General features: G+C 38.5%; 1 protein-coding gene across 2 annotated transcripts in view; it reads right to left on the bottom strand.

Moving 5' to 3' along the window:
• Window positions 1-20,367, bottom strand: part of arhgef12a (Rho guanine nucleotide exchange factor (GEF) 12a) — a 63,412-nt gene that overhangs the window by 31,575 nt on the left and 11,470 nt on the right. Inside the window, exons 3-5 of one of the 2 annotated variants that reach the window (XM_079824456.1) lie at window positions 3,869-3,963; window positions 2,039-2,095; window positions 361-459 (exon numbers count right to left, since the gene is read on the bottom strand). In XM_079824456.1, the coding sequence (XP_079680582.1) occupies window positions 361-459; window positions 2,039-2,095; window positions 3,869-3,963 (251 nt within the window). The remainder of the gene's footprint in view (window positions 1-360; window positions 460-2,038; window positions 2,096-3,868; window positions 3,964-20,367) is intronic. The other variant, XM_079824457.1, reaches the window with a different exon arrangement.

Raw genomic sequence — 20,367 nt, forward strand, 5'->3', positions numbered from 1 at the left:
GTAAAAAAGCAAGATGTTGCGGTTCAAACTTAAAAAAGCCACCACCAAAAAAACAAAACAAGCAAAGCTTAGACCTTATTCAGGGTAGGCAGCATATTGAAATGTATGTGGAGGAAAACAATGCTGTCAGGGATAGACTGGGATGCAATTGTTTATAGTTCCTTCTACTTTATTCATTGTGCGTGCAGCCTCCTTTATGATGCTTTATGTGTCCTCTAATTGGCCCTGGTCAGAGCACATCAGCTCCATTTCTGACCTGCAGCCAAGTCATATCAGCCTGGGGAGGGGAGAGTCTCTGCGACAGACACCCACAGTAGCTGAAGGCGGCGGAGAAAGAAAGATAGGCGACGGGCGTCTTACCCTGTTTGACGAGTTGTACGAAAACAGGGTTGTCCCCACTGACGGTCAGCCCAAAACCGTTCTCATCTTTCTGAATGATCACGCATCTCTGAACCAGCCCTGGGAGGGAGAGAACAAGAGAGAAAGTATTAAGAAGGGAGCAACGAAACCGATTTTACTGGATTGACAATGCCTTTTTTTAAGAATTCACTAGGAGAGGCCTAACAAAGCAGATTACAGTAACAATGACTCCAATACCTATTCGAAATGAATGCAAGAGCAGACAGTCATAAAGTACATCAACATTTAAAAAAATCAGAGAGAGCAGAGTTGAACGCATCAATCTCACAGTCCAATTAAAATCTAGCCAGCTTCCCAGAATAATGGAAAGATACAGGAAATGATAGCGCTGTAGAGGTGTGGGTTATCACAGTCATCTAATGCTGCTAGCATGAGCGATGGGCCTGCTTTCAACACTGATAGCTCATCCAATCAGATTTGAATACAAAAACTGCTGTAGTCACAGAAATTAGTATGAACTGCAATGTAAACTGATCAAAAAGTCACACAGAGAGAACAACTACATCTGTCTTCAAGATATCCTCTGTTAAATACATTCAATTATTTAAAAAAAAAAATCAGGATAAATATGACTTGAGCTCTTCCATCCGCATCTGCAGTAGGCTGTCGGTTTACCACAGGAAAAATGTAGTCCCTGATTTGTAAGTACAGTTCAATAATGTCTATGGGACAACTGAAGGGTTTAACGCAGAAATATGAAGCTTTTCACTAATTATTCAGCAAAAATAGTTATTCTATATGAACTTCCCACATTGGCTGAGTTTGCTCCTTATAAACTGTGCTTTATGTAACGTTATACCACATATCTTCCTGGTATCCTTGCATGTGTCATGTGAAACTTACCGGATTTACATGGTCATAAGATAAGTGATTATTTTACATGCTAACCAATGTAATGTTGCAAGAGCATCACTGTAAACATGTTTTCTACAAGTCAAAGTTACTCTGCAAGTTTGTTTTTTGGCTATCTGTCAGATTTAACTCCGCAAAATTCCTTGGAGCTGTAAATAAATAAAATAAATTAATGATATATAAAAATAAACTAACTAAATAAATTAAACATTATCTGCAATTAATGAAGAAATGTGCTGAACTGTCCTATAAATACAGATTTTTTTTCAATTCAGTTAAAACAGATTATTTTATGAGAATTAAATGAAACAAAACTACATTGTCCAAAAGTTTTAAATAATGGTTTCAAATGTAAACTTAACACTTAATTTACATAATTATATATTATGTATTGCTATAATATCTACCATTCAAAAGTTTGGTGTCAGTACGATTTTTGTTAAAGAAATTAATACTTTTATTCAGCAAGGATGCATTAAATTGATCAAAAGTGACATTTATAACATTACAAAAGATTCTATTTCATGAGAATAGTTTAAAAATATTAAGTAACAACTATTTTCAACACTGTCTTTAAACTGAGCATTCAGACTCACTCTCTGTTATTGTCCAATAATACACACACACACAGCCCAAAATCAACTCGGCAGAAAAGCTGAACTTAAATAAATGCTGATAACACTTGAACTTTACAGTGCGGGAGAGGAGAATCACTCTATCAGGAGGAAAGAGAGCTAGAAACACAGCAACAGTGCGATCATCTTACCACAAGACTCAGGTCTCCTGTCAGCCACTACAAATCCACTCTTCTGCACCAGCACATCTGAGCAACACAACATCATGATACAACACGGGACAGACACGCACACATCACAGAGGACACAGAGAGAGGACTCAAATGAAAAAATGACCAATAGCACAAATACACAAAGTGTGGCTGTTTTGGGGTTGGTTATTGTCTATTGATAAGCGGTGGATTCTCCAAGGTCTTACATATTAACAAAGTGTCTCCACCTGAAATGATTATTTAGGTTTACCTGTGTGTATTAAGGTCCCCAGGTGTTAACCCAGAAATCAATGATCGTTAGAAATGCAGATATAACCAACAGAGTTTGGGGTGAAAAGTATTTTAACGAACATTCTCAAAAGTGGTTGCGCAATGACGCGTCTTAAAATATGGTTAAACATAGTTCCTCATAACACAAGAGAGCAAATTGTGGATCTGATTAGCCAGACCCAAATACATTTCTCACAAAAATTGAATCAGTGATATTGTTTAACAGGATATATAAGATTTATAACAATAGTTTCCTTTAAGCAAGGCTTTATAACTTTGGGCTGAAATATATCCCACAAAAGAGCCACACTTCTAAAGGAATAATGGAAAGATATTACGGTTGGGCGATATATCATAATATGTTCTCAAATTATTTTTTCCTGGAAATTTAAATTAAGCAACATGTGATTTTTATTTACTAAATAAATATTTTTGTTTGGCCTCTAAATTTGACATTAGTGAGCATAAGAATATTAGGACAGGGATATTTAAACAGCATCTCTAATTTAAAGTTGGTCAGCATGTAGTCAAATGTTTTAATAAAAAAGTTTATCATTTTATGCTATATAATGTTATATATTACTTTTTTGCATTAAACACTTGGTCTAATCACGTCACACTGATTGTACTTGACAACAATGGCTGTTTGGTCGAAATTATGGTTCCTCTGACTGGAAAAAAAATGATGAGAAAATTATTCATAAAATATCAGGTAGTGTAAAAAGAATGAAAAACATATTTCATATTTTAGCTATATCGCCCAGCCCTAGAGGACACCGTGGTTAAGGTGGTTTAGTCATGCATCAGATGAGGCGAGTCCAACACCAGAAGAACATCCAAATTAAACATGCATCACATCCTCTATTCACCACTATTCCCTCTAATTCATATGTGAAAGTGAGACATTTACGTCAGGTCAAAACAAAATCGATAAACTACGCACATGTGAAAAACTGCTTCAGAACAGCTCAGAAATCTTTGAAAAGACCACTGAGGAAATTCTGCCATTATTTCATTCAGACACACAACCGACTTTCAATTGAACAGGAAAACGTCTCTCATTCCAAACGATGTGAATCGTATTTTAATCGATACGATTATCACATTGTTCTTCACCATAAACCTCACATTAACGGCCATTCACAGGACTGCTTTTCCTTCTCTACTCTCACCAGCAGCTGAGAGGAAAAACAGAGGCAAAACTTGAAAGAAAAACACACTGACAATGTCTTTCAACTGCCAAAACCGGGGCCAGGAACATGTGCATCGTTTATGGTCAGCAAGTATGAATCATGCCGCTGTTTAAAGCCGTTCCACTGCAGTTAATGGACAGGCACAGCCTTCCATCTGTGCTGTGTGTGAAGGAAACTGTTTCCATTTTAGAGTCTGAGAGGAGCAGTGTGCTTCGGTCCACACCACATGCACACAAGCAGTCAGGACACTCTTAAGTACAGCTAAACACTACTATTCTGTATGAGTAGAGAAAGAAAGTGTGAGTGTGAAAGACAAGTATTAAAGAAAGTGCCCGTCGTCACTTGCCTGTAGGGTCAAACTCGTGTGTAGGGGTACCGGGCAGCTTATCGCTTTTGGGCCTCTTGTCAGGAGGGTGGTCTCTGCTGAGAATGCTACTGGTTCTGCAAACACAAACAGGAGAAAGCAATGTACAAGGTCAATGAAACACATTAAAAGTACCCCTATGATGCTTTTTCAAATAGTACCTTTAATGCAGTGTGTAATATAGCTGTCTCTAAATGTAAATGGTCTGCAAAGTTGTAAAGTGCACGATAAAGTTAGTCTCCCAAAAGAATCAACTCTGAACCTGAGAAAACGTCCTTCGCAAGTCGTCCTTGTGATAGAAGTTCGGTTGAATAACTAGTTCTTCCGATGCTTCATCATCGGACTCATACTTGGATTGATGAGGTAAATTCGATGCCATCGTTGCGGCCTTTACAATGTGTACAATCGCTGAGCTTTAGGAAGCCTCCAGAGTTTAAGTTCTATGGTAATGGCCGTTTAGTTTCTGACACACGCTGTAAGCGGTAGACCAAATCACAACAGAGCAGAGTAGGCTTGAGAAAAGGAGGGATTTAGAGAGACTGATTCATCCAACAAGTAGGGTGTAACGATTCACGTTGCAATTAGGGGTGCACCGATCTGACTTTTTCAGTCCCGATACCGATGCCTGGGCTTTGTGTATCTGTCGATACCCGATCCGATATATTGTTGAATTAATAATAAACTGTATATCTTCCACCTTATACCTTCCTTGAAGAGACTAAAGGCACCAGACTTTACTAAATAAACATAACTAAGATAAAATAACAGATGTATGTAAAGTGTTGAATTCTTATTTATTTAGAATTATTTATTTATTTTAAAAAAAATTGTGCATTCAAATCTAAAATAGAATGTAATCAAACTTCTTTAAATAAATAAAATGTAACAGTGGAAACAAAAAACAGTGCATTGGTCAAACATACAATAGTAATCTGACAGTTACCAAACATGTTTTACAATACAGATAATTGTTTTGGTATATAATCATTTCAATATTAAAAAGTAGCATTAAAAATGTACAAATAGCCTAATTTTCTGCCATATGCAATTTAATAAAAATGATCAGCTAGCTAATAACAACTTTGTCCTCTCTTGCTAAATTGGGTAAGCACACTTGTGTTCATTTCAGATGCGTTCTGAGTAAATTAATAAACGGATTCGTGAGTTCAGTGTTGGACAGATCAGTTGTTCTAACCAGTCGTTAAAATTATTCATTCAAAGGAGTCATTAGGTCACGAATCGGACATTAGCAGACACGTTGTGCGCGAATCCCGTCTGTTAGAACATTGCGAAAGATGTCAACACACAGAAAACACTTCATAACTGAATATAATTAGTTTCCCGTTTATTGAAAGTATGCTTTATGTCAGCTGGTCAGAGAAGAGTCAACGTTTTTTGAGCGCAATTCACACCCAGCGGTAATTCAAGGACAAAATTGTCCAAATGGGTCACGTGCAACATGGTTTCGGTCTTCCGAGATTTTGATTTGGATTAATATGTGAAATATGAGAGAGCTAACAGCTAACACTGATTATTTTGAAGACCCAGAGAGTGTGGATGGGGGAGGAACTCTCCGATCGTTCTCTCTGTCACTCAGTCACAAGCGCAGCATCTATTACATCACTCGTAAATCAAAATAACTCATCAAATTAGGCTTTGGCGGGACAATTTTTTTTGCCAAAACATTTTCAATGCAGGAAAAACCCTGACTTTGCAGTAATACCACCTCCCCTCGAAACATTTAAGTTACTTTGCAGACATTGCAAACAGCCGACGAACTAGTTGGCGTGGCAAGCGTGAAATATCTCCTCCACACAGCCGACTCTCTGGCTCGCTCCATGTTGCGTCTAGCATGCGACACACGTGAAGCTGACAAATGACGTAGGTTCTGCTGCGACGAAAAAACAACAACACCTGGATCGGCTTGTGGATCTGTTAATTTTTTCGATCCCCGATCCAGCTATTTTGTCAGTATCGCGGCCGATATCCGATCCTAATATCAGATCGGTGCACCCCTAGTTGCAATGCACATTATAAACAGCATGGGCGTTTTACTGTTTACTGCGACCTCGCTTTACAGGCACGATAGCAGCAAGCAAGTTGTAGCTAGCCTTACAGATGGCGAGTGCAGACTGGCGCGAAGCAGAGCGAGCGTTTTCAGTTCATTCCTATGGAAGTTTAGCTTGTAAGCATGCGTGAGTGTGAAGCTCAACTTCCATAGGAATTAATTGAAAATACCCGATCTGCTACGCGCCAGTGTGGATGCAGCCGATGCATACTTTTCAAAAAGTATCAAACATGGCGACGGCAAGCACGTAGATGTTGACGTTGACTCATTCAAACTAGAGGTGTGGTGGCATTTTGACTTTCTGAAGACTAATAAATCACCACAGTGAGAAGCTCCATTCACCTCCGTCTGCATGTAAATTGATATTAATAGGCCAAACCACACTGACTGGCGGATTTGCAGCATTTTTACAGAGAACTAAATTATTTATTACTAGATTATGCATGTCTCATTTGCCATCGTCACTGGACATAATTGGTGGAGCTATACACACCACACCCTAACCTTACCCATAACCCTATCGCTAAACATAACTCCACCCATTAGGTCCAGAGAGGGGGAGCTAGACGAAGTCATTTAGCTCTGCATTGAGCACCACTTGTTATATCGGCTACCCTGCTCTCTAGATATCAGCAACAACAGAGAACTCACATCGTCAACCATTAATACAGACCAGCTTCAAGTGCATTGACTGATGGCACAGTGTATTGTGTAGTGTTGAGTAGTTTCATCTTGCTGTGTGCTTTAGCTTTGTTAACTTCCTGCTAGGACAACAGATGTGCCCCACCGCGCTAATGTAGCCCTATTCATTACACACATCAATTAAGAGGCTCCGCATGAGTCCTGTTGGTTCTTTATCAGAAGAGCAAGTGGAAAAGCCTGTGTACAGCAGTATGAATACAGGTCTAAAAGTAGCCTCAGCAGTAAGGTGAGGCGAGGTGGGGTGAGTGCGTTTAACAGTGCTCTGCTTCCCGCTCACAGGCTGTGTGAGAAACCTCTGTTCTCTAGGGCTAGGCCAGCCAGTGATGGGACACACTGCTGAAGAAGCCCTTTGTAGGCCTGTCTGACTGCGTCTAACTGAGAGCCACTGTACTAACAGGCCGCTGCCTTTTCCTTCACCTGGGCTCACACGCTTGACCCGTGGACCCTGCACACCACCAAACTGACTGAAAATAATGTGCTAAATGAGAAACATCCACACAAAACAATCATTTCTGCATTTTAAACGATGGAGAGTCAGCTAAACATCACACTTGTCTGTCAGCCTGACAGCTCATCGATTTTTAACTTAAATATTCAAGGGGTCAGCCAAACGGCCGATTAATTACAGGACAGTATCAGAGAGAGTCAATACCCTTCAAGTGAAGTGTAAGACATTTGCAATGTTGCTCTAAACACTAGGAATAATAGTATGAATGCTTAACAAACTTTTCTAAGATTGCTTCAGAGGTCAGCTAACTGTGAAATTAAAACCGCAGCGAAGTGATGGAAAGGACTCGCTGGGATTAGCCCACCTTTTATGAGGACGGTAGATTACGCAAGGCAATTTGTCACCTCTGGTAAACTAGATAAGTCTAATGAGAGAACAGCCGTCAATCACTGACTTTTTCAATTCAAACTCAATTAATAAAATTAAACTTGAATGCAGTCACAAGCCAACATAAGCAATCCTGTTCCCACTCCCCATAGGGACTAGTCTCGCGTAGCCAGCCCTTCAGACTGACGGCAGAAGACTGGACTCTATTGCAGCTTTCATTGGTCAAGGACCGCCCAAAAGGACGTTTGACTGACATGTAACGCAACCAATTACAGTTTGTTTTGATCCGCGTCATGTTTAGGGGCATGAAAATGGAAAGTCGATGTCCCTGAAATAACAGACTAGTGTGCATCTATAAATTATTCCTTCATGAACGTTGTGTAAGTTTACTGCAACAATGGAGCGCGAACTTGAAAATCCATCATTTAGTTAATGCTGATATGCGCTCATTGTCACAGCTGTAAACACGACGGTGTTCTTCTTCGACTAGGGAGTTTGGCGTCACAGCATTTGTTTCCAAGCGGACCGTGAAAGAGCGCTAAAAACACACGTTTCGTGGACATCCACAGATGACGACTTTGAAACTCCTGAAGTGTTTCCAGATAAGTGTGCCATATGCATCAGACGTTCAGCCAACGGTCCGTGGGCGTGACGTCTGAGGCTGAGACTACATAGGGACCCCAATTTGCACATTTACTCCAGCTGAGCTGTCACATGTAAATCAAAATAACATGTACATTAAAAATATCCACTGTTTCGCAAAGCACAACCCATCTTGAATTTAACATGAGAGCTAATAACCACTGAAATTACAAGTTTGAATCACCAGTCAAAAGCCTAGAAAGAGATTAGAATGGCTGAGACTATTTACAACACGTTTTTGCAGCATTGAGCTTTGTAACCATTCACAGACATATCAGTTGAGCGCATTAACGTAAATCAGATAAAAGGTAAAATCAGATGTGTTTAAGTTATTCAGAATCTGCTGCTCACCGCTCAAAATGGCAGAGTTTGTTAACGCTCATGAATCCCTTTATTAAAAAGTAAAGATTGGTCATTTTAAAAAATAAATAAAAATGAATATACTTTTTAACATAAATTGCTCATCTTGCGCTGCTCTGCGGCTCGCCCGTGATTGCGCAATCATGTCAAAAACGTCACACTAGACATTTTTTATTTTTATTTTTTAAAATGACAGATCGACTCTATTCCTCGTCTGGGATCACGCAGAGCCTCTGAAGCTCTTCGAACCCCTTTAAAACTGCATTGATTTGGACCTTGAACAATTTGGCTGCCATGGAAGTCAATGGTGTGGAGAAAAATCCTGGAATGTTTTCCTCAGAAAACAATTTCTTTTCGACTGAAGAAAGAAAGACAGTAAAGAAAGACAGTGGAGGTGAGTAAAATATCAGGAAATTTTCATTTTGAAGTGAACTAATCCTTTAAGTATTGGAATGTAAATGCAAAATAATGGACCTGCCACTTTTTTCTGTAATGTGTTGTTCATTTGTTCTTTTCAGTGACTTTTTACATATCAATTTGGAGATTTTAAATATAAAATAGTTCTAAGCACTTTGTTTTATGATCTGTTCTGACAGTGATTTAAAAAAAAAAAAATTTATTTCATGGATAAATAGAATAAGTGCATATCAAAAACGTATATTTCTTTGCATTTATTTTGGATTTATTGTCAGTACTGGGCTCGCAGTTCACATGGGTAGGGTACTTTGTACGGTGTGTGTGGATGACCGTGTTCGTCCGCCAGAGACCATTTTTGACCCTGGAAAAACCTTTTAGAGCAACATGAATGTGAGTAAGTGACAGCATTTTAATTTCCAAGCGAATTATCCCAATGAAAATGGTCAAAACAATCGTATAGTTCTTAAGTCTTCGAGCAGGGGCTGTGATGTAGCACACTGTTCTTGCTTGTATCAGAGCTCTCTGCAGCGACACAGGATCCTTTTGAGAGCAGTTTGAGGGAGCTGAATGGGCCATTTATGAAAGTGCCTGTAAAACGTTCCATGGTCCGCTCAGCTAAAAACCTCCCACTAAAGAGGAGGAATGGAAAAGTAAATCCAAACAACCAAAGCAGCCAATAATCGTACCCTTTACATGTTATTCTCTCCATGATGCATCATGCATGCTGATGGTATACATAAGAATACTGCTATTTGTGCTTGTGACTGCATGTGTTACAGTAATGCTTATGCCTAATTTTTCAGCTTGTCTCCAACTGGTCTAGCCTCTGTAAATGGAGGAGTCACAGCACTGTTTAATGCAAGGAAGGGCATCTTCACTCCTGGAGGAGGAGGTGGCAATGGAGGCGAGTTGGAAGGGTAAAGGAAGTGCAAGAATGGCAGGGGAAGAGGGGTTTGGAGGGGTGGAGGGGGTGGGTTCTCTGCTCAAATGAGGTTTTGTGTAATAATGGAAAAACGATCCAAAAGAAGCCAGAAAGGCCTGGATGAGGGACACCCCAATTACTTGACTCTGAAAGGCGTGTTTGTCAGAAACCACTTGAAGGAGTAGTGGGGTGGAAAACAACATGGCTCTTTTGCCATGCCCATGTCGTCCCTTCTTTTACGCACTTTTTAGCTCACAGAGTGCATGCATTATGTGCATGCATGAGATGGTGTCAGGCTGGCAGGAAGATAGGGGTGAAGAGAGCTGGAGGATGATATCAGCGCTGGCTAGAGCACTGGAGGAAAAGACAAGTGGGTGCTGGGCTGGCAGAGAGAGAGGGAAGGAACAGTGACTGAGCAGAAGAAAAAGCACATGCTGTTTGTATCCAGTGCGGTCCAGAGGATCTCTGTGCTCCAACTCATGACATCACCACCATGAATATGACCGCACTGCTCCAAATGGTTGTGTATTTATTTCAGCAGAAGTCGTGTGCGTCAGACCAGTGACCTGACACAAGCGCTTAGGGGTGAAACGGTACACGTATTTGTACCGAACCGTTTCGGTACAGGGCTTTCGGTTCGGTGCACACGTGTATCGAACGGTTTCCGAATACAATCTTTAACAGTTAACAGTCGGCTTGTTTTAAGCGCGGAACACACTTCAATCAGAGTTCCCACACGAACATATTAAGTATTCAGTCCATTTTATCACAAAATTCAAACGATAAATTGCCGTTTTGATGCCCTTTCATGTGGTGTGACTGATCACAGTTCAAGTGGCCGCGCGACGCGCACGCACGTGTGAACGCGATCGATCATCTCTTCCTAGAGAATAAACATGAATAAACATCTGAAGGTATGTTGAGGATAAATTACAACTTACTGTCACGTATCATATGTGGTGTCGCTCAATCAGTGTTTCAACGGCGGAAAGACCTCAATATAACTGATTGTAAACTAAACAATGCCATGTAGCATCACTTTTACCTCAGGCAGTCAATCAGTGTCCACAGAATTGTATTCACTAGAGAAATCACTTTAATGTTTTAATATGCCCTATATTAGCCTATATGTTCATTATATTCTACTTCACCTGTTAATGAGGTCTTAATTATTGAATGTATGTTTAAATAAACCTGTCATGAAAATGACAGACACTGTGTATAAATGATTATATTTCAACAACGAATTGGAGAAAAAACTCTTTTTATAATTAGATTTAGAAGTTATTGCAAAAACTGCCTTATGTGAAGTTTACATGTTTGCGTACTATGTTATTTGAGTGTTGATTATCATACCTCAAAATAAACTGAATTTAGGCAAATAGTTTTGGCTCTGTTTAATATTCATGTGTAAGCAAGGGCTCCCTATATAGTTTACAGCAATATCTTCAATAAACTTTTAGTTATAATTGAATTCATTTAAAGCTACACTATGTAACTTTTCCGTCCACTAGAGGTCGCCTGTTCAAAACAAAGGCGTAGCCGCTGTTTGATGACGGCACGTTTGAGCACAGAATCTCGGGACATGTGGTCTTCACCTCACAGCCGGTGGGAAACAGTCAGGATAGGACTCGGGCAGAAATCATGTTCATGGATGCGATTATTAACATTACTGTAGTCTGAAGCAGAGCAGGACCGAGTGTTGTGGAGCTGAGCAAGGCCGCATGAGCGATTGAAGAGCGGGACTGTTATTATGGCATAGTCGCTGGCGGGACTTTTATTATGACACGGTTGCCGGCGCCACTTCCTCTTTTCCAGTCATGAGTTTGAGGTAACGCAACTCTGTTTATCGTATTAGATATATCTGAGTGTGTTGAAAAGGAAGTTATGACATTCGCTCGGCGGCTGCTATGACACTTGTTCACAATGCAGTGAGAGTAAAGTGTTTCACTGAATAAAACCGGAAACCGAGGGTAACGCAGATATGACTCAATCGACAGGCGACTCACTCACACGCATAGCTCACACGTCCCGGTTCCTTGGTTAAAATAGCAATTTTCTCACGATTTACAAATAGTTGAAAACATTTGGGATATTCGAAGTACTCAACTGAACAAAATATATAACACTGGCCTAGTGGTTTCTGGATATTTTACTGCAAAAATCCTACATAGTTCACCTTTAAGGACAGACACTTTTTTTTCTCCACTAAACCACTGTTTAATAACAATAAATAAAAAGCAATTTTGTAAAACTGCTGTACCGAACCGTGACTTCAAAACCGAGGTACATACCGAACCGTCAGTTTTGTGTACCGTTACACCCCTACAAGGGATAGATGGAAATACTCAAAACATAACTCAGGACTAGGACTCACAATACAGCCTTGTAATAAAGTAATGTTTGGGTTCAAGAAAAAATAAAAAGCATGTAATGATTTAACTTATCAAAGAAGATCTTTCTGATTTGCAACTTTTTATGCAGTAATATAAGCATCCTATGTTAACATTGCAGAGCGGTTGAATTGCTCATTTATGCTATTTTAATCATTTAATTCATCTTAACTTTTGTGACTTATTTAATTATAGTTAAAAAGTAAAGTCACCTGGGTCACAAAAATATATACACAAATTATAGGATGTCATTTTATAGCATGATGTTCCAGCAAAAGTGTGTTTCAGAATTCATATCTGTCATGAAGTTATTATAGCAGTTTAATTTATGATTATAGCTTATTTAATTAAAGAGAAACCCAACACAACTTATAACTTGATTTTCAAATTTAAAAAAAGAAATCTAATATTATTTTATATATATAAAATAATAAAAAAATAAAAGACAAGGATCACAGATTCATGACCTAAAGTAATAAATTCCTCTTTCCAGAAGACTTAAAAAAAGTTTTTATTTGCTATATAATTGACAGCATTCAGTCATTGTACTTAATTGTCTTTTACACTTACTATAGTCATCTTAAATTGTTATAATGTATTCATATATTAATCATATATATAAACAATCATTAGTAATAATCTAATGCATTAATATAATATAAAAAAAAGATAATCACAATTTAAATAATGCTATGCGTTTAATGTTTTAAAATAAATACAATTTTAAATAGTAAAAAAAAATTAAGATACCGTCAGTAGGTGACAGCAATCTTTCAAACGATTTGCTCAAAATGCCGATCTTTACGAATTGGTAATTGAATCACTTTTTCAAACAAATTGTTCAAAATTGTAGATTCATTCAGAAACAAAACACCACTATGTTTGCTAAGAATCGTTCTGCTCCAGTTTTGTTTGGAAAAAATTTTGTTGGGTGAAACAGACAATCTTTTTTTTCTAAAATGTATCGCACTTATATTAACTTATTTAGTAAACGGTTTTAGATAATCAGAATCACATTTGTCAGTGCCTCCTGTTCATAACACTAATCGGTGTTGCACTAATAATGTGTGCAATGAATCGCTGAATGTGTGATTCATGGTGCATCACGTCAGCGTCTCAATATGACTTCAAATATTGCTCAGAATTAATATGAAAAACATGGCGATGCAAGAAGTTGTATGCTGTAGTTTGCAACTTTGCAAGAATAAGTATTATCAAGGTTAATAAGGTACCTACATTCACTGCAAACATGTGAGCACTTAATTCCTAGCTCCTGCAACCGCCAACACGGGACAATGTCACAAAAATCACAGAATGCTTCTCTCATGTGTTAAAACTCAGCTTCCCTGAACACAGCGCTTTCTGCTACTAACATTAATTGTTTCAGAGCATTTGTAAACTGTTTGTTCTTCATTGAACAAGAACATTTTAAAAAAAGAAAGATTTCTCCAGGAAAACGAGATTTTTCCAGGACATTCTTCATTTTCCATGTGTGGACTCAAAAATTGGTAATTATTTTTCCAGGATTTCTAGGACACGTGGGATACCACATAACTATTTTCTGTTATGGGTAAAAACCCCTGGGCTGACCGATCCAGCAGAACAACTAAAAAATCCCCCCAAAAAATCTTATCAGACTACAAAATGAAACCATTTAATGTGGTAATTAACGTCATGCCACAAGTGCTGTCCGCAGAGATACATTTATTAAAAAAAAAAAAAAAAAAAAAAAAAAAAAAAAAAGGAAAGTTCCTTGAACTGATTTGCATGCTGTGTTATAAGTCTACACAAAATCACATGGGCACAAGGTAACCTAGTAAATGTACACTATAGCCTTTCACTTCTCATTACAAATGGGGAACTTGCCTTTAGACTGTGAGGGACAAAACCACCCACTGCAGGAGGATGAGGTCTCATTTGCAGATCTGTCAAATTTTGGCTGCTTGAGTCAGTGGAAATAAGTGGAGCAAACAGAAGAATAAACACTGCAGATGTATCTTCAACAATAAAGTCATTTAATAAATAAAGGCTGCTTCTATGGCCATTATGAACCAAAATGAATAAGCAAATCCAGGAAGTGTCCAAGCAAATAAGAAGAGGACAAATGCTTTGTGGATGGATAGAAGAGGCAGAGACTTTATGGCCCCAAGCACACCAACTGGCTCTAACAGGAGCCTGCATTTGCTCCAAACATCAGCTGTTAAAACCCATCAAACAGTGATGACTGAGTAATGACATGATCAAACAAGAGCACAGTGTGCACACACAGATACAGTCAGGGTAATAATGGGAAGCGAGAGCAAAAAGGAAAAGAAATGAAAAGGTAAGTGGATGTGGAAGTGTCATTTGGGGTAATGTCAGATGACATGGGTCGAGTTGGGCCTCTGAAATGACCGGCCCCTCCCCCAGGTGACATCACAATGAGGAACGGGGGGGCTGAGCGGCAGCGGCCTGGGGAGATTTTCCTTTTCTGCTCCAATAAACTCAATCACCCGTCCTGACAGGGCTGGAGGATGTGCATTTCTTCACGCTAGATTGTCCGTTTAAATTCTTTGATATTGCAGGAGGAGGTGGGAAAGCAGAGAGTTAGCCAAGTTCACACAACACACTTTGTTGCCATCAAGGTCAAGAGGACAAGCTGACGCTGAAAGGCAGTCAGAACTCGTAACGATCCATACCTTCCAAAACAAAAGATAACAATCGACACAGGTCCTACTCTGTCAAAAACTAAAGATAGACAGGCTGCTAATTAGAAGAAACTGCTAAAGAAGCTCCATGCTCTGCTACTTAGGAGTTGGCAATGTTTATGCCAAGCGCCCCAAACAAGACATTGCATACACCATTAATTAGCATTAATTATCCCAAGCCTCTGACTTTATAATTCATACAGATTTATTATATATTAGAAGGTCAACTAGCTGCAAACCTTCTGTTGGCTAGCTAGAGTATGTTAGTGGGACAACAGTGATTTAATGTGTTATGCTCAAGAAGTAGTACTGAACTGAAAACAGACCTTCCCAGAAATAAATAAATAACTAAAGTAAATAAAATAATAATTTTTTAAACCTTTTATCATTTTAAAAATTGTCTTTGCTCCAGGCAGGATTATAAAAACTACCGCCAAATAAAAATACATAAATACATTTTTACTCAAAATAAATTCGTTTAAAACAAAACTTTCCGTGTTACAGGCAACCTGTATCACTCAATAAAATAAAATACAAATTAAATAAGTAAAAATTAAATAACATTTTCAAAATATCTTCTTTTTTTATTCCACAGAAGATGTATACATAGGTTTGGAACAAAATGAGGGTGAGCAAATGACATTTTAGGGTGGACAGACAATCCCTTTCATTTGTATTTAGCCTGTATTTTCCTTTAATACTCCTGAATGTCCGATTTATTTCCATCTAGAAAGTTCATATTTTAGTGCATCAGAGCCATGTTAATCCTGCAGCCAACTGTCATACCATCTAACAGCAGTGAAGCACGCAACACACAGGATTATTCTCGGCCCAGTGTGCCCGCCTTTCCACGCTGCCCCAGAAACTACATAGGATTTAAGCATCCACACAGCGTGAGGGAGAAAAGGACAGGCGAATAAATCATATCCAATCGCCTTCTGCAGAGAGGCAGTCGCCTCTCTCTCCCCACACTTTTCAGTCACAGCTTAATGCACCGGAGAAAATACAGCACAGCAGTCTGGTCTCCACTTGGCACAGAAGGCCAGGGATTGCATAAGCCAAGAAGACTGCAAAGGGAAAAGGAATACCGTATATCAGACTTAACAATATGGCATAGGGAACAGAGAATATTAGATGTTCATTATGTTGAAGGATGCATCAATGTCATGTGATCATACCATTGATATAGACTTGCACTTTTACTATGTTCTGGTATTGGCGAGCGTTCGTAAGCATTAAAGTGAACATCACAGCACTGCAACCCCCGGTCAATGTCCCTCCCCTTCTCAGCAGCCAGGGGGCTTTTGGCTGCAGCTCCACATTTCCCACTCGCTGTCGTATAGGGGAATCTATGTTCAAACAAACCCTGTGAAAAGAGCTCTCCAAACTCGGCTGCCATTTGCTGCATTGCTCGGAAAGACAAATTTTAAATCTCCGTATTGACATCTGTTAAGGTTACAAAAACACTAATATAGTGTCAGTCTCCCTTTCCTGGAACATCTAAAGCATGTAGTACAGTAAAATGCATCCATCTGTATGGCTGGCCATTTCATGTATAGTTCAATTAATACGTTTCTATCAATCTGTCAGGAAACAAAGTTTGTTTACCAGTTATCAGAATTGATTTGGCAAAGTTTACACGGTTAATAATAACACTAAATCTTTAAAAAATATTGAAATATTTTGAAGCCATAACAAAGGCAGCATGTTTGCTTGTGAAATAAGTACTGTTTCATGTATCTGTATGTCAACAATGGAAGACCATGTGAAGACCATTTTTGCACATTGGACTTATTTTCATTTTCAGTTGCGCATTACAAAACATAAAAAAAACTTTGGTTGTTTGTTTGATATCAGACAGACAGCCACTTCCTGTCTAAATTAGCCCTTCCTAAAATACTGCGGCAGTGGCAACAATATACTATATAATTATACACAACTATATAAACTGTGTGAAAATAAGTTTATTATAAAGACTTGTTTGCAAAAAAAAAAAAGTATTTTATATTGTATCTGGAAAATATGTACTTTTTTTTAACATAGCATTATTACATTCTATTAGGACACTGTTAAATCTCAAGAGAAACATTTGTTACAGGCAATATTGCTTACAAATCCAAAGTGTGCAAGACTTAAAAACTATATGCACATTTGTTTTTTACTGTTAAAAAACTAATCACAATTAATCTATAATTATGTGCAAACACTCTAAAAGTCTGCCTAAAGTGACAAAATATTTGGTTTCTTTCATGACGTTTAAGCCTTGTGGGTTGCAATGTATTTGCAGCAAATTATATCACTATCAAAGCAGTTATGCTAATCTATATACTAACAGCTAATTCAAAATAAGACCCATCATCAGGATATTCCTGTCGTCATACAGCTGGCATATGATCATTAACTGAAGACAACAACAACCTAACGTGGTTTTAAGCTTAAAAACTAACAAACACCTGACTTAAATTTAAGGGTGTTGGCTGTAATTGGGTGTTGAAAACAAATGAAAACACCATACCTGAACTTTGGGAATAACTTGCCCTCACTTATTAATAATTACTTTAATGGCCATGTGAAATGCATTACTTGCCAGTTGACGCAATATATGTTACTCTCAAAGGGACTCATTTTGTAACACAAAATGTGCATTCATGGCTATCCTCATGCTGTGAGACTGTGATTTCTGAGTTACTTCTATTCATAGACTTTCAGTTGATTTCACAGTGCGGTCTGGGCTTCATGACTGTCAACCGAGATTTTCTGCCAGAGAAACCAGAATATCTGCCCTGCACAGACTAGCCTTCCTCCCAACTATGATTTTGTGCTTTTTTTTAATGAGTTTCCATTGGGAAACACTGGTATACTTTTCCAAATCCGACTTCAAGTACTCAAATATCTTTGTCAATATGCAAACTTCAGGATTTCCATGCAATCCATCAAGCCCCAAAAAAAAAAAAAAAAACGATTTCCCTATTTCAGCTTAGAAGGGTGTAAGACACGAGGCAGCACAGCCAAAATCACAATGAGCGCTTTGACAAGACAGATGACTCACCTGCTGCTAAGCTTACGTGCTCATATTTACGTCTGACAACGGAGTAACTAGGTGTGTTTCTGAGACTTTCAGCTGCTTCACCCAAGGTAAAGGTGAGTATAGGTGTGGCCCGGTGCTGTAGTGAAAGGCCCATTTGTCTGGAGCTAGAGGGGGCAGGGGAGAACAGAGGGGAAGGGGGGAAGAACGGGGGTGTCAGACATTGTTGTGACTCAGCAGGGGCTGCTGATCTTTACTGAGACAGATCTGGTGCAGAAAGAGCACCGGAGAGGAGGAGGAGTGGCTGTTGTGTGCATGCCAAAGTGGCAGCAGGGTGTGAGGCCGGCCCACTCCACTCTTCATTTACACTCCAGTGAGAGCATCTGTCAGCCACTCAGGCCACAAGGATGAGCACACAACAATATCATGCTCAAAACATCAGCTAACTGCTTCAGAAAGCCTGAATGTGGATTAATGTATTGCAGAAAGCAGAAAGAACTGGGCGTGTGTCAGGAGAACACAACCCTCATGTTGACACTATGATCTAAACCTAAAGTGGACCAACCGGTTCTGTGCTTGGACATAATGGACTGAAAATCTGAGATTTAAGGGAGCTCTGTAAAGTCTGTCAATTTAACATACTTTGATTATATACACATACACATACACACACACACACACACACACACACACACATACACACATATAAGGGGTGTAACGGTTCAAATTACTCACGGTTCGGTTTTTAATCGCGGTTTTAGGGTCACGGTACGGTTCGGTATGTGTTTTCCAGGTATCTAACAGTAATTTTCAGGTACAGAAATTTAATAAAGTAAACAAAAGTAAAATAACATTGCATATCATTTCACTGTATAAATTAAAAAAAGGATGAATCATTAAAGTTACAAAAAGCTATTCAGTCAAGAGCAGTGAGTGATTTCCTTGTCTGTTGTTTGATTAATATTAAAAACACAGTCAGCAGGAATATTAGGCTGATGTCACTTTAAGACATAATGCACAGATCCAGTACAATGATACAGATACACATGCGTTGTCTTTCTTGACTGTTTGCGTTCACTTAAGACATAACCAACTATGTTTGCTAGGATACTCGACAATATTTGTGCACTGTCTGAGGCTCTCCGCCATTTCTGTTTTAAACATATTTTTAACAAACCATATTATAAAATTTGCATGTGTCAACAGATTTGAGATGAACCGCACTGCAAGTGCGTGCCGAACCGTGGGTGGAGAACAAAGCGAGGAAGCGTGTTGTGTGACCAATAGGGAAGGGTGGTAGTGGCCAAAAGTTGCTTTCAAACGCTCCTGTGTGTATCTGTGAAAGCGCTCTTTCAATAGTGTCAAAAGTTTTTACAACTTGTATTTGAAGCGTTGTACATTGTAACCAATCAATCACAGACATATGTACAGTACACGGCAAAGTTTCTGGATTTACAACTATTTAAATGTGCTGTTGAATTCGAAACTACAGTGACTGACACTGATATAACCATTACAATAGATAGGACACAATTTGATACTGTATGTCAAAATAAATTAGTGTAAATTCAAACTAATAGACCTGCCACTTGTTCTATTTGTTCAATGTGTACAGGTATGCGTTTCGCTGGCCATTTTATTACACATTTTTAGTAATGTAATTAGTAATTAAACAATGTTTACTTATAAACAATTTAAGGCTATAATGCTGTTTAAATGTATTAGTTACTTATAATTACCATAAATAATAAACACATTTAATTTAATTAATAGTTTTATTTTTCAAATAGTTAAATAAAATAGTACCAACAGTTTTTGATATGGTACCAAAATTGGTACAGAGAACCATGGTGAATTTTTCACTGGTGTTGGTAACGACTACTGAAATTGTGGTACAGTGACAACCCTAGTGACCAATTTAGTTGATGAATCAGGCTGACGAGACATGTGTTCATTTAGTCTGATTGGTTCCTCTTGTTCATTAAAAAGAACCACCCCAATCGAGCGGTTCATTAGGGAATTGAACAGTATGTTCTGTTGTATGATTACTGTTGCATGCAGCCAGCAAGCACAATACAACTGGAAACTGGGCTGATTGTTTATTGTCCAAAGATAATTGTGCAATGGCCACATCTTTCTTTCTCTACATTAAAAAAAACAAACAAACAAATTCCCTTTTTTTTTGTCCACGATACTGGTTAACCAGTAGTGCAGCATAACTCCTGAGCAGTGGTGCAGGAAACACTACTGTATTACAGTAATGAGAAACAAGATGCTTTTCACATTACCGTAACAGTAATTTAAGAGGAAAATGTGCTTTAGGTACCAAGAAAGCTGCTTGTCAAGGCAAATGTTACTGTATCAATATTAACTGATGCCAACTAAGCTTACATTACCACATAATTTCATACATTTCATTTCAGAATGTAT

The sequence above is a fragment of the Gobio gobio genome (genome assembly GCF_949357685.1).
Source record: "Gobio gobio genome assembly, chromosome: 8".
In the NCBI taxonomy this organism is placed as follows: domain Eukaryota; kingdom Metazoa; phylum Chordata; class Actinopteri; order Cypriniformes; family Gobionidae; genus Gobio; species Gobio gobio.